This window comes from Excalfactoria chinensis, chromosome 21 (assembly GCF_039878825.1).
Source record: "Excalfactoria chinensis isolate bCotChi1 chromosome 21, bCotChi1.hap2, whole genome shotgun sequence".
NCBI lineage: Eukaryota > Metazoa > Chordata > Aves > Galliformes > Phasianidae > Excalfactoria > Excalfactoria chinensis.
In genome coordinates, this window is record NC_092845.1 from 3,350,148 (window position 1) to 3,365,507 (window position 15,360).

Consider the following 15,360-nt stretch of genomic DNA (forward strand, 5'->3'; position numbering starts at 1 on the left):
TCCCTCAGATGCCTTATCCCTCGGTGCTGCCCCTCAGTCCCCACTCACTGTCATGACATCTGTCACAACATCGTGTTACCTTTCCTGCTCTGAGCTCTCCATGTGCAGTTTGGAGCTTGGTGCAATCCCAACAGGTAGGACTCTTGTTTCCTGGGTGAGGTAGGACCTGCTGCTGTGAATGCCTTGAATTCTGTGTGTTTCCTTTTGTGCAATTAAGGAGAGCTAATTAGCTCCTTTTAGTGCAGTCTCCTTGCAGAGGTAGCTGACCTCTTGTTAATCTTGGATTAAGTTCTTAGTAAGAACTGGCTCTTTGTGTGTCCCAGTTAAGATGTTGACACTTTGTTCTCTCTCCTTGTTCTCCTCCTCCCCCCTTGGCCTTCCTATGCCTTTGAGCACATGAATGCCTCCTTCCTCCCCCATGCTGGAGGAGCCCATGTGCTCATAGCAGCCATCGCATCCATGAAAATGCCGTTGTCAGTTCTGAGTGCTCCAAGAAGGTTTTGGCTCATTCTGGTCCCCATATGGGAGCCCATTTCTTTTTGCAAAGGGAGAAGGAAGAGTACTGCACATCCCAGTCACAGAATGGAGGCTGTGATGGAGAAACACAGCTTCTGTGCTGCACCAAGGATGTGAGCACAACGTTAATTACCATCCAAATAAGTCAGCTACCCATTAACGCTAATCTGACTTGCAGATCCTGAGGTTGTAGTGCTCCACTGGGGATGCCCTGAGGACAGGCGTACTGAGATTTCTGGTATGCCTTGCTGAAGCTGACATCAAAAGTAGTGTGGGATTGTAACTGTCCTTGGTTCTGTTCTGAACTCAGCTGAAGGTTTGACCCGCTGGGTGAAACTCACTCCATGGCTCACACACACACTCACTCCTTTCTCTGCAGGCTTTGTGCGTTCAGACTGTCTCCTGTATATCCATTGTCAGCCTTGGGCTTTAATTACATGGCCAGTGCAGCGTTTCCCCTCACCTGAGATTCAATATGCATTAACATGCTTGAGTTTCGGCTGGGCAGTGCTGTCTGCTGCAGGTGTGCGTGCTTGGAACCGGAGCTCCTTGCAGGAGTGCTGCTGCTGTGGGAGCTTCCACCCAGTGTGGGGCTCATAAGTGCAGTGTTGGGGCAGTGGTGTGAGAAGTTCAGCAGTCAATGCCTCCCCAAGCTGACCTCAAAGGAAATAATGTGCTGGTGCTTGTCTTGCTTTTCTCGCACCACAGCAAGAGGTGAGAGTGTGATGTGCAGGCAGAACTGGTCAATGTAAAATGAGTTCTGCAGCTCTTGAATTGAATGGGAACTGGGAGCTTAAGAGAACTTCAAGAGCTTCTGTAAAGGTCATGAAGATCCTCTTCCCAGTGCACTGTTACCAAAGGATCAAAGTCTTCACAGTGACATGAATGGTGCTGCAGAGAACCAGAAACATACCCGGAATGTTTCTCCCTTTGTTGAATTCTTGGTTGAATTTTGATGATCTAATTAAGTTCTTAAAGCACTTGAGGTTTCAAATTACCCATAACTTTGCCTATTGCACACCACACCAAGCAAAGCCTAAGGAGCTTTTCATCAGGTAAGCCTTGCATTTTTACAGCTGCTCTTACAGTGCTTTTAGAAGCTAAACTTTGTTTGGTTTCATCTTACCTCGTGTCTCTCTGAAGAGAAGGATGGTCTTAACCTCAGGTGCTGGACCCATCTTGCCAATTCATGACCTGCTTTGAGCCTCAATGTGCTCTCGATGCATGACTGTGTGTGTCATACAGAAACAAACAGAATAGGTTCACAGGCTGCGAAACAAAATGGGGTCATTCAGCTGCCTCCTTTGAAGTATAAAGACTTGCCCAAACTGATTTTTGTTTGAGGTACAGAACGGAATTTAGAAGAGCATGAAACCTTCCTTGGTGTTGTTTTCCAAAGGTGGATTATCTTGCTTTGAATTAAGCAGTTTTCAGTGCTGTTACTTCTAAAGACGCATCTCTTTCATCTTGGCAGAGTTTGCTCTGCCGAAGCTGTGTTGGATGTGTAGAGTTAGAGCCTGAATTCAGACGTTACTGGGTGAAGTGGTAGTTGTCTCTTGTGATGGCATTACGGGTTATTTTTGGTGCTCTTTGTAAATCCCAGATACTTGTGAACATGTAATTATTTGAGAAGAGACTCTGATTTTAACAGAAGTCAGTCAGTTTAAAATCCTGCACGGCATTTGAATTGCACGGGGGCACGTGTGCTGGTGCAAATCATTGATCCATAGGAGCAAAGCACCTCCATGAAAGCACCACTGCTTTTGATTGAGGCGCATTTGGAGCCTTTTGGAGAGGAGGTCTTTTGGGATGATAGTACTGAAAGTGGTGACTGATTCTGAAGAGAAAATTGTCAGCCCTGTTTCAGTGCCTGGAATGGGTAAAGTACAACACAAGGAAGCGGAGGGCAGAGCAATGCATGTTTACATCACTTAGGTGCAATGGGAGCAGTAGGTCTCCAAGGGGTCATTTGCAGCATCTAAATTTGGCTGCAGTTGCCTGGCTTAGGTACTCTGAATCATGCTCTGGAGTTGCCTTCCTGGCTCGATTGACACCACAGGGAGCTCTTAGAGCAAACATATCTGATAGGTGATGAGAAGGTTTGCATTTTTAAACCACTGTGGCCAAACTGGTGCAGCATCTTTGGCCCAGGAGCCGGTGTGTGTGTCCTTCAGAAACCTCATTGACGCTACAACAAGAGTCACCAACTTCCCATGATACGACTCATAAAAAATCCCCAGACCTGTTTCTACATGGCTGGGCATGACAAAATTCAACCTCATTCGCTTTGTGGATGGAGCGAGCTAAATTGAGTTGAGGTCACCTTAATTCGGAATGCGCCCTCGCGGTGTTTCGTTCAGTTTAGATAATCCACTTTGCCTGTTAATTAGGGTTTAATTTTCCTGACTGTTCTTGTATGGACATGCTTGCAGGTTTTGAAACTTTCTCTTACACGCAGCAATGGGTGTGTGTGTGTGTGTGCAGGGAGAATGAAGGGATCTGTTCTTTTAACCCGGAGGATCTTCACTCCTAGGCTTAGCCAAGACTTGACAAACAGCACCCAGCAATGCCAAGATTATAATCAGGGGCCATCGGGAAAAATCCCAGGAGCTCCCCCTCCCCCTCCTGGTGGGCAGGGATGGATCCCCAGGCATTAAGGGGCTCGCGTTATGTAAAGCGGCAGCCCACAGGCTGCGTGCATGCGCACGCGTGTGCGCGTGTATGCGCGTGCAGCGGCGGGTGTGAAAGAGCCGGCGGTGCGGGGAGCGGCACCCGGCATCAGCAGCAGCACAAAGAGCAAGGAGGGGGGGAGCGGGAGGCTGAACCATGGCAAGCGCTTGGGTAGCGTGTAGGGCGGCTGGGAGAGAGGGTTGGGGGTGTCCGTGAGGGACCCCCGCCCCAACCCCCCGTCCCTTCTGCACGGGCTCGGCGATGGTGCTGGAGGTGAGCTGCCTCGCCCCCCCTCCCCTCCAGCGCTCTGCTCCCACCACACACGAGTGCATGAATGAATGAATTGCTAGCTGCTCCGCACCGCGCTCCGGTCCCTAATGGCTACCAGGTTAGTGTTCCTCTCCTGTTCTGTTGCCGACGTCTCTCTTCCTCTCTCTCTCTGCCTGTGTGTGCCGTCTGCTGGCTCCGAACGTGTGCCCGTGTGTGTGTGTACGTGTGCATATGTACGTGTGAAAAACGGAGCACGAGGGCTGCGTGTGCCACGCTGAGCACAGGTTTGCTGAGCAAATCTACCGTCCGAGACGTAGGCTTTCCAGGCAGATTAAATCTGGAGTCCATGTTGGTTGCCATTGCTGCTCCTTTCTGTTCGGGGGGACTTGAAAGCAGACAGCGTGACATCATGTTTGCAGAGATGCTTCATTTCTTTCCCCTTCCCCAGCCCCATTTCTTTCTCCTTTATCCTCCCCCTATGCGTGTGCCCTACCTCTCCTGCAGCCGAATTGCCAGAGCAGCCTTTTCGATTGTTTGAAACAACGAGGATCAAATCTGATTGTTGTTTGCAGCTTTCTCTCCCCTCACCCCTCCTGCTTTTCCCGTCACGCCGGCTGCCCACCCCCACCTCCCACCCCCACCTCCCATCCCCACCACCAAGGGACGGCTCTGCTCACTGGGCACTGGGGAGCTGGAGGGGCTGAGCCTGCTGTCTGGCCCCACAGCAGCTCACCGGAGGCAGCAGCTGCAGGAAGATGGTGTTTTTGTTTGCCCATGTGCTCCTTTGCTCTCAAAGCTCTCAGAGCATGCAGGCTGCTGCCTGGGTTCTGCTTTGCATTCCTCTCAGCATTGATGGGTTTGCAGAGAAAGGGACAGGTTTTTGTGCTGCTCCATCCTCCCAACACTATACAGGTGGCTGTTTATTTATTTATCTTCCCTATTCCCTGAAAATACTACTTTCCTTAGATTACTGATGACTAGCAGCATCCTGTCCATCGTGGAAATTACTGATTCAGAGTATATATATGTATATATATACCTGTGTCTTTGCTCTGTAAGTCACGTGCATCTTCAGGACAGCCCCTTTTGAAGCTGGTAGATTTACCATGGAGCTCCTGACTTTGACTCGGTAGAATAGGAGGAAATTTTAAGCTAAAGTGCATTAATTCTTGATGCCCAACTGCTCATACCACTGAGAACCAGAAAGCTGGATGAAGCAAGAGAATATGCCACGTGGGGACAAGCCTGAATTGGGTCCTGGGGACAAAGGACTGTAAGTGAGTGATGGTTTTCTGCCCTTGGCCCTCTCTATTTTTAACTCTCAGCTGGGCTGTGCTGCTGCATGGTGAGAGCAAAGGAGAGAGGTGGCATGGAGGATATTGGGGCGAGGGGGTGGGAGGACGTTGCGTTGTTGTTTTTAGAACGGTAAGATGATGGAACGTTGAGGGACGAGGGAAATAAACCAATTTGGTCAGGGTTGAAGATCACAGCATCTTCCATTAATCCCTGAAAGCTGATGGTGGTGAGTGGGAGGAGGTAAAACTCCAGCTTTGTCTTCCAGTCCCGAGATGCACGGTGTCCCTGTGTGCCTGCACCTTGTTGCTGGCAAGGCGTGATGCGAGGCTTTGTTAGATGAGTAACTTGTGATTTATGAAAAACCCTTGTTGCAAGACTGGATTGCATTCAGGAGGATGCTACCTGTGCTGGGGATAAAGGCCTGTGTCAGCTTTGAATGAGGTGGGCTGGAAGGAAGAAGGTTTGTGCTGTCCATGAGGTAACACAGGAAATCATCCAAAAACCAGTCTGGGTATTGATCATTATCAAGTGCATTATTGCTTTTCTTTTTGAACTCTATGTTGAAAAGCTGTGCAAGGCATTGAAGGTAGTATCAGATATTGCAGTTCCTGCTGTTAATTACAGGAGCCATTGTGATGGGAAGGAGGGGAAACAAAGCCCTTCTGGTTATCCCTTCTGGAGGTACGCCTGGGGCTGTGGCAGGGCTGGGTGTGAAGCAGGCCCACAGTGGGCTTCGCAGGGATATTGAAGTCTTACTGTTGTAATATCAGGCATTACTGTTAAGATCTCTCTTGTTCTATTTAGAAAACACCTTCTGACTTTTTCTAGGGAAGCCGAGGGTCGTTTTGAGCGCAGTACAGTGGGAGCTTCCATACGATATGAGACCGTGTGTCCATTGGAATTGCTTGTCTGTCTCCAGTGGTAACCAGTATCAGATTCAGAGGAAGACAATGACAATGTTAATAATACATTTGACCAGCCTCGCGGTGCTGTTATATGTGCTGATGGCAGATTCCTCCCTAACGCTTGCAGTGATTTGCTCCTCCCCTTGAAGCGCAGTAATTGCATTAATTTTATCTCATAAATATGTAAACACGCTATTGAATCTCACAGGAGGAGGAAACCATTGTGTGAACCTTCAAAATAATCACGGAAATGCTTTGACGTGGACGGACCCCTCTGTTAAAAACTAACTGCTCCAAAAGCATGCAGAAAGTAATACCCTAAGTATTGTTTTTAAAGCAATTATCATGCAACACTGCTCAGTGTCTGCATAGCTCTGTAGCTGGCCCTCCTAATGCTTTAATGCTTTCTTTGTATCTTGCTTTTTCTGCTGGGAGATGCAGCGTAAGCATAGCGTTCTGTTATAGCCTTTAGAACAAGGGCAAAGCAAAGGATGCACGGAGGGTTTCGTTCTCAGATGATCAATCCGTGTAGGTTGGCGATGACCAAAAGTTGTTGCCATCTGTTTGCTGCTCGGTGGGCTGCTTAATGAGTTTCTGAACCTCATCTTTTTCCAGTGATGTCAGACTGTATCAGAGAAAAGCATTTTTGTGGGCGTCTAATTAACCCCCTTGCTCGCTGCTGCTGAGGAGAATTAACTCTTTTTGTCAGCCAGCCAGGCTTGAGGTGCCTTCTTGACCCCGTGTTATTTCCTGCTCTTTTCGAGGCTATACCAGCACACTTCTGTTTTGTGTGAGGATATCCTTCGTCCTTGAAAGCGTGTAAGCACAGGCCTGACTTTGTTTGCAGCCTAGATTGCAGTGGACCCCTACACAGAGCTAAATGCATGCTTGAGTTCTTTGCTTCTTCACAGACGTAGCACTCAGCACCGTGCAGAATGAAGCCTGCAGTGCTGCCTGTCACCCCATTTGGGGCCCCTGTTGCATGCTGACAGGTGGGGGGACGTGCAGCTTTTGCACCTCTGTTCTGGCAAAGCAAGTTCCTCTGGGAACCATGGCGATGGTGGAGGCTGAGATTAGCTTTCCGGATCAGGACTTTCTTCAGGAAGTCTGAGAGGGTTAGAAATATGCTGCAGGAAATGGTGTCACCGATCTGCGTCTGCCTTCTGGGAAGCCAGTGGTGGCAGGGAGCTCTGCGTGAGTGAAGCTGCCCCTTGCTCCCACCAATCCTTCAGTACCCTCCTAACACAACGACTACGGCTGGCTGAGTTGTAGCTCACATTCTGCAGCTGCAAGATTGAAATGGATTTGCATTGCATCCTCTTAATCCCAGCTGATCGTTACCTGCAAGGAGCCCGGCGCTGTACCCACAGCATGGCTGTGCCACGCTGCTGCATGGTCTGGGGGGCAGTGGCTTGCAGGTGCATGCTGCCCATGGGGGGCTGTGCTTGGCTGGGGGTTGCACCCAGGAACAACAAGGGTTTGCTTCCTAGGTGGGCTTGTTTGTGTTCCGTCCCTCGCTTGGCCTGTTGCATTTGCTGAAGGCTGCCCTGCAGGGGTGTGCGAGGCCCTGAATGCTCTCTGCTCAATTAGTTCTGTAAAGCATTGTTTATTACTATTATTATTCTTTCTTTTTTCTTTTTCTTTTTTTTTTTTTTTTAATTGTCAAAGTGGGTCAAGTCGTTTTGGCATTTCAGGCGCCCGATTCCTGGTTCAATTGCAGGCCTCGGTCACTATGGCAACTGCAGCAAGCGTTCGTCATGGCTGTGCCTTGGGCCAGGTTCAAACTTGGGACTGCAGCATTAGCAGACAGGGTGTTGAGGGGCTCGGGATGAAAGGCTGCAGGTTTGTGGGGCTGCGCAGGCAGCTGATTTAGTTTTGTAGGGCACACAGAAGATGCTCAGTGACTGGAAAGCAAATTCCGAGGTCGATCTGCTCTCAGGAGTTCCTTTTGGCAGAGCTGGCACTGGCAGGGCATGCCGAGCTGAGTGAGCACCTATGTGCCAGCTGCTGTGGGGCTGCAGCAGCTTGGGTTAGTCAGGCATGGCCAAAAAAACCCACTGGAGGAGCTCTGCAAGTCCTTGAGCCATCAGTATGAGCCAGCCATCTCAGCCACACGCTGCCTGGGCTAGGCATGCTGCATGCAGCCTTAAAGCACGCGAGGGAGAGCTGAGAATGTGTTTTTCATGTCTGTGTGAGTGTACATTGAAATGAGTATTAATTTATTGCAGCCCACAGGAGGCAAAGTCTGTCTCGTTTATCATTTGATTGCATTTTGGCAGGTTCCGTCTGAGTTTCACATGCGCACGGTGCTTCTCTACGCAGCTTTTGCACTGGTTACCCTATGCTTTAGAAGCAGGCAGAATTCAGTGCTGTGTTATAATTGTAATGAACAGAGCCTTGGCTGGATGTGACCTGGTCTTTCTAAGAGTTGCTTGAAGCTGAAACTCAAAGTGAAACCTGCGTGTGAGCTCCCATAAGCTGAAAATGGAAGGGAGGTGATGCGTGAGGAGCTCAAGTTCTGTAGGGCTGCAGCAGGAACCCAGAATGCCCATTCACAGCAATCCAGCACAGCGATAGGTGACTCAGGAATGCTCGATTCAGATTCCTCTCTTGTAATTCAGGGGAGCTCTCGAATCACTGTGTTGAGTTGAGCGTGCTGAGGCAAGATTGAGGAAATTTGCTGTAATGCCAGATAAGCAATTACACAGCATGAGCAGGAGCAATGCGGCCTCAGAATTATTAGTAAGCATAGGAATGGCAATTGGAAACCATTTCCGTCTCTGGAAGCACTTCTAATGAAGTGCAGGATGCAGTGCACCTTGTGCACGTGGAAAAAAGGCATCAAAGGGAAGGAATGGCAGGGGGATCTGAGTTTTCCTGTCTTACACTGGGGTTGCTGCTCAGCTCGGTGTTCAGCTGGGTTTCTGCTTTAGGTGTTGGCGGAAGGCATGGGTTGAGAAGCTCCATTCCCCTCAACGATTCATTGTTTCCGTGAATCTCGTTTCCTTTCCTTCTTTGATTTTTTTTCCTTTTATTTTAAGTCATGAAAGTCATTTTTGTGTTCTGGCGAACCGGTTTTGTGCTGTCTCTTAACTGGTGTGGGAAAAGGATGGTTTGATGCAGGAAGTCGTGACCGCATCATCTGTGAGTGGTGGCATCCCATCCCTCCCCCACCCCCCCCCAGTGCCCCACGGGTTTTGATAGACTTTAATGGAGCATTTCCTAAGAGATAAGGTTCCTTTTTTTGTGCATGTTGTTGGGAAGGAGGGGTAGGGTGGGCCTGTATGGTGAGCGTGCTGACATCTCCTTTAGTCTTGAGCACAAGTTGAGGTTTTCTGAGCTCGGTTCACTGTTTTCAAGTCTCAGAGCCTACAGGAGAGAATGAGGTCATTTTTCTCCCTTCTTCTTTGTGGATAGATCAGTTGAAGAGTGGGTGGAAAAAGACATTGACAAGCAGCTGAAGTTCCAGTCACTCTCATTGAGTGACATCTGTCTGCTGCCTCACTTCACTGGGAGAGATCAGTCCCAAGCGTGGCAGTGGGTATGTGGCTTTGGGCACCTTTATCTGCTGTGATATTGGAGAGAAACCTCTGGGTAATGCCTCACCTCAAGGGGACGGTGCAGCATTAGCTTTCTCTTGGAGCTGAAGGTTGACATCCGCGCTCTGTCTTTCTATTTGCAGTACTGCCAGTAACTCAAACCGCAGCACGCCTGCCTGCTCCCCCATCCTGCGCAAACGCTCCCGGTCCCCAACACCGCAGGACTCCCAAGGAGACACCATGGTGGAAAAAGGCTCAGACCACTCGTCAGACAAATCCCCTTCCACGCCGGAGCAGGGTGTACAGCGGAGCTGTTCCTCTCAGTCGGGCCGCAGTGGGGCCAAGAACTCCAAGGTAAGGAGCGAGCAAATAACTGTGGTCAAGATGCGCACACATCTGCTGCTGTAACATGGCTTTGTCCAGTGCCATCTTTTTATTTACCTCCTTCTTCCCCCATTATGATTCTAAGAACTGGAGGCCATCTGGGTAGGTCAGACCTACCCTCTGTCATCCTTTCAGTGAACTCAGTCCATGAATTGCTGATGGCTTGGACTGTGGCTCAGAACTGGCTTTTGTAGGCTAATCATTTTGCAGCCCTGTTGTCTTGGCAGGCTCTGTGGTTTTGAATAAGACCTTGAAAATCAGCTGTTGCAATTGCTCTTTATCAATTAGATCATGGAGGGTCATGGAACACATAAAGATTCTTCTGTGCAGACAGCTTGTAAAAAGCCCACGCATCTCTCCAGTCCTGGCCAAGCCATGTTGAGATGAGGCTCAAGCTGCACAGAATCAGTTTGCTAGTCCTCTGCATGGTGTTTCCTAATGGTACAACATTACAGGTGTCTGAAATCTTAAGACAGATGATACTTCTCCTCAGAAAGGGCTCTGTCTTTTGACAGTATTGGAGCCAGTATCAGCCTCGTCTTTGCTGTACAGGAAGGATGAGGGTTTCAGGTGTGGGGCCTCCTAATTTACTGTGATCAGTGGGATTTGGTGAAGCAGATGAGGGCTGTGGGAACCAAGTGTAACCTTTGATAGTGATGCTGACGTCAGTGGTGTAGCAGCTGCCAGGAGCGTTTGCGTTTTACTCATTTTGCAAAGTGAAATATTTCACCCCGAACCACTCCACAGTGTCACAGGTGACTGTGTGGAATAAACGCTGCCTTGCGGGCAATGAGCTGTTGGGTCCTTTGCCCAGCTTAGTGCTGGGTTGTGTCACGTGCATAAAAGTCCTCATCTGCTCCTCTTGGCATTCACCATCAGCAGAAGAAACAGGATCCACTGGCCCACACTCCCTGGGTTGATTTGCTCTCTCATCTCTAAGGAAGGAGGATGTGTGTTTAAAAAAGATGAGATGAAGGGATTTTTTGGAGGACTTTTCAGACTTGCTTCCTGTGTGCCCAGTAACCTTCAGCCACCACCCCTGGGTGGAGGGGAATGCGTGATGGTACTGTCAGGCCCTGTGTATGGGCAGTCTGTCCCCAGAAGGAAGCCATGCAGGTGGGAGGAGGCAGGATGCTTGCTGTGTTCATTGCACACCGAGGGTCAGTCTGTCAGGGCAGTCGCATCCTCAGCAAGGGGTGTTCCTGAGGTGAGTTGTGTTGCCTTGGCTGCAGTGTGCTGTGATTCAAGGCCATGGGAATGTGATTCTTAACAACAGCAGGGACTACTGAAGCTTAAGAGTATAGCTTAATAATAATAATTCATGGTGCTTTGAACAAGGAAAGGAAGTGGAATGGGGAGGGATTTGATGCTGTCTGTTGGGTTTTGTGGGTTTTCCTTCTCTTGAATCGTGAGGTAATTTTTCTTCTTTCCTTAATTTCTCTCTTTTCATTCCTGCATGCTTTCTCTCCGATTAAGTCACACAAGCGCCTCTCCAAAGTAAGCCTTCTTTTTTCTCTCCTGTGCCCCACTGTAGAATTGTCTCATCCTGCAGAAACCCTCCAGTGACTCCAGTAAGGCATTCTCCTGGCACGGCTGTGAGAATGCCAGCAAGAGCTCACCCCGATGCCTGTAGCTGAGAAGCTGGTTTCACTTATATCACTGGGATCTCATTAATATTTGCTCACGTGGTGTGAAAACTGGCCTGTTCCCCACATTCCTTCTATTATTTCCAAGTAATTTTAGGCTTTAAGATTTGCTTTCCCTCTCCCTTAAAATGAGTTGCTGCCTTTATAGGGAGAGACCCTCTGGTCTTTGGTAGGCTGAACTGTACCATAATCCATCCTCTTTCCTCCCTTCTTTTATGCCTTTTGGAAACGGGAGTTGATCTCTCTCTATCTTAACTGTTTTTTTTATGATGAAGAGTTGATTTGAGGCCATTGATCTCATTTCATTGACCTTGCGTGTTTTTTCTGTGTGATGTAAATATTAAAGATCAGTGATTTCAAATGAACCCAGCTTAAACCTGGTAGAACAGACTCGTCCCAAATGAATTGTGAGAATTCATGGGCTCGCTCTGGAAGGTAGTAAGTAGAAAATCCCTCTGTGGGGTGCTTGGATTGGAGATGAGCTCATCTGAGACGTGACCTCACATCTCTGTGCTGCCCTCAGAAGAGTGTACAAATCAGAAGGGCTGTTGGGATGCTTATTGGACAAAGTGTCAGCCTGTCGGCATTTCTACACGTGAATGCAAGTGAAGTTAAAATCAGAATGGCTTGGATGGCTTCGTAATCCGCCAAATCAGTGTCTTGGCTTTTCCCCAGCTGATACCTTGGATTCAGTTCTAAGCAACCTCCTAGTAAGCAGTGAAGTTTGAAGTACTGTGTCACTGTTTTTCCTTGGTCAGAATGCCCCTTGGAGCCAGCCATGTCTTGCATGATCGCTGGTGGCTGCTGGGAACTTCACGTCTTCCTTTAGATAGGTTGTCTTTTGCATGGTAACTTTAGCTTGGGTGCTACTATAGAGGATTGTGGGCCTAAGATCTGAGGTGAGGTGTGACACCAGTTCTATGGAAGACACAAGTATGGAATGGCAGAGCCCTGCAGGGCTTGCTGGTGAGTAGGGGCACGTGGGCAGGCTGGGCTGGAGGTGCTCAGCCAAGCAGAGGAGAGGTGAGAAGAGCCTTGATAGGGAGTGATGCGTGCAGTGTGTTTGTATTGCTGCTGTGCTTTATAACAGCTAGAGAAACAAAAGGAAGATGGAGCCGAGGTGAGTGCTGGTGCATGGAAAGCAGATGCAGAGAAGGGGGTCCTGGGCTCTCCCAGTCCATATCAAAGCCAGAATCTCACCCCCTGCTCCACAAAACAGCCCCTTTTGGTATGAGAGGGTCGGGTGCAATGAGCTCCCTGTCTCTCCCTACATGATGAAGATACCTGTTTAAGATGGGGAAAGGCTGGGAACAAAGAAAGGAGGGGCAGACGTGGTAAAATCTCCTTTTTATCTTCTCCTTTCCCCACCCAACTTCTGCAAGAAGAACGGTTTGATTTCCCAACCTGTCTCGCTGATGAAATGAAACAGCTTGAGCCCATGAGTTTGATGCTGTGTTTATACAACCGCTGACAGCTCTGCTTGAAGTCCCTTGCCCTCTTTTGTCTGTTGCGCTGGTTGTCGTGCTGCAGTGCTGCCATCAGAGGGAGCGCTTCACCAGGAGTTTTTAAGCACTGGATTGCATCTGTAAGAGGCCTTTCTTGGAGCTGGTTTCCTTTGCCATCCACCACCGTGGCATGGACCAGATGATTGTAAGCCTGTCTCAGCCTTACATGAACACTGCTGCCCCTGAAACAGCTTTGGAACAAAGGGATTTTGCTTGCTGCCAACAGTGAGATAACGTATTTTTAACTCTCTTGCTCTTGCACAGAGATAAACGTGCTTTCATCTCTGTTGCAAGATTCTTCCCACTGTCTGTACCTAATAGCAACGCAGACTCAGAAGACTGTAGAGCCATTTAGGTGGGCAGGGGTCTCTGAAGGTCTCTGGTCCAAAATCCTGTTCAAAGTCAGGTTGATTTGGTTAGACTGAGTTGCCCAGAGACTTCTCTGCATTTTGGATGGAGATACCACAGCCTTTCTTGGGTCCCTGCTCCAGTGCTTAACCACTCTTGCTGTGAACAGGCTTTATCCAAGTAGAATTTCCCTTACTGCAGCATATGACTGTTGCACCTTGTCCTTTTAGTGTCAGTTTTGAGAAGAGTTTGGCTGTGTCTTCCCATTTGATCCTCCTGCTGGGAGGCACAATCCCCCTTTTAGTTATTCTCCTCATTATGAACAGAGCTAAGAAGTCTTGTGAATAAAGTGCATCAATGTATTTGAGTTACAGGGATACAGAAGAGAGGTGAATAGTGTAGATCTGGAGGACGGGTTCTGGAATGTATTCAGAGCTCTGTGCCCTCACCCTGGCTCTGTGCCCCCATTTCCCTGGTTATAAAATAGACTTAGTGATATATCTGTAGCCCATGGCATGTCATTCACTTGGCAGAATGTTTCTGTTCCTCTGGAAGCAGAAGGATGTAGGAGGGATTGTGATCCTGCTCCCAGTAGTGCTGAAAGATGGAAACTTCTGTCAGCTTCAAGCTGGCAAGCTGAACTTCATTCATGTGATCCTTTGCTTCCCATCTGCACTATAAAGCTGTAACTTTCCAAGCAAATACAGGATTATTAACCCACGAAGATTCAGGGGCAGCCTTACAGTCATTAGAGGCTCATAAATCCCCCGTTTTTCTCCTTTTCTCAACTTCTCCAACGTTCTTCCCGGTTACAGCCACCATGTAACTGCATTCTGCTGTCAGCTCCCGCAGCATCACCTCTGCAAAGCAGTGACATCTTTTCCACTTTAGCGTGCAGCTCCCTTCCTCCCTTCCTGCTTCATTTTTACCTTTTCTGTTCTAATGCTTATGGTTTCTTTTTTCAGTATGACAGACTTAACCTGCTCAAAGTAAGAATATGTTTTTCCTCTTTCTTTTTCACCCCCCCTCTGCTATGCTGTCTCTTTTGCAGTTTGCAGCCCTGACACTCGGTGATAAACCCTTCTCTCTTTTTATAGTTGAACGCAGTTGAAGTTGGGTTTAAGAAGTCAGATTATCACAGAGCTTTCGTTTTGCTCTTCTTTGGACTCTCTGTAGTTACATGTAAAATGTAGGTGATGGGGAGGAAGGAACCTCCTCACGTTTAGTAAACTTAAAGCCTAAGATGAGGCTTGGGTATCCATCTAAAGGTGTGGAAGAGGGAAGATGCTGCAGAGGAGCCACAGCTGGGGATGGCTTTTCCTTGTCCCCCTGCAGAGAAGAACAGCTTCAGCTGGACAGTTTATGAATGGAGGGTATGGCCAAGCATGGAGAAGTGTAGCAAGTAAGAGAAGAGATTCCTCTGCTTAGTTAATGAGCCTTAGAGTGTGTTCAGCTCTTTGGCTCATATCCTTTCCCCTGGGTTTGGGGAAAGGCCTCAGGAGTGTTGCTCATTCAGGTATCAAATTGTTGTGGTTTGTTTTGTGACATATTCCATGTTACAGTGGGGATTTTCATTGGGGACCAGTGAGATAAACAGAATGATTTCCCAACTGGCCAAAGTGCCTGAGGTGGCAAAACCAGCCCTTGGGAAGGGTTGGCTGCCAGCTGGGTGTGGGATCTGGGTGCATTGGTGTACAGGGAGCACAGGAAACTGTGAGCAGGGAGGAGAGCATGTCTTCATAGCAATCTCTGGTTCAATCTGTTCTCGTTAACACTCTGCACAGACTTTCTTATAGTAAAACATGATGAACCAAACATCATTGCTCCTGTTGTGGGCTATCCCAGCGCAGCTGATTTCTGTGTTTCTGGCAGTAGGAATGTAGCTCTCCGAGTGAAACTTTCCCAAACTCCATTAAAAGTCTGAGATGAGTTTGTTTGCCTCTGTATTCTAGCCTGGATGGAGTATAAAACTGACAAATACTCCCAGTCCAAAGTCAGCTGCAAGATGTCTTCAAGGACAGAAGTGCAGTGAGACATTGCTTCTGCCTTTGTCCATTCAGCAGAACTCAGCTGGGTGCCATGCAGGTGTGTGGCTGTGGGTTGGAGGAAGGGACGGGTGCAGCTGTGGGGCTGCTGGCACCCTCAGTGCTGATGCTGTGCCCCATGGCTCAGCACTGCTCATGGCATAAGGCTGCAGTGCCCCAAGCTTTGTTGCTGTATTGGGGTAAATCCCCCCCAGCCATGGGGATGCTTCTGCTCTGTGTCCTGACATTGGAAAGCC

The 15,360-nt window shown here is 48.6% G+C and overlaps 1 protein-coding gene across 6 annotated transcripts in view; it reads left to right on the plus strand.

Moving 5' to 3' along the window:
• Positions 1-15,360, plus strand: part of GRAMD1B (GRAM domain containing 1B) — a 95,039-nt gene that overhangs the window by 54,841 nt on the left and 24,838 nt on the right. For 5 of the 6 annotated variants that reach the window (XM_072354901.1, XM_072354902.1, XM_072354903.1 and 2 more), the window contains one exon: positions 9,340-9,550. In XM_072354901.1, coding sequence (XP_072211002.1) covers positions 9,340-9,550 — 211 coding nt within the window. Of the gene's footprint in view, positions 1-3,257; positions 3,575-9,339; positions 9,551-15,360 lie in introns of those variants that run through there. The other variant, XM_072354905.1, reaches the window with a different exon arrangement.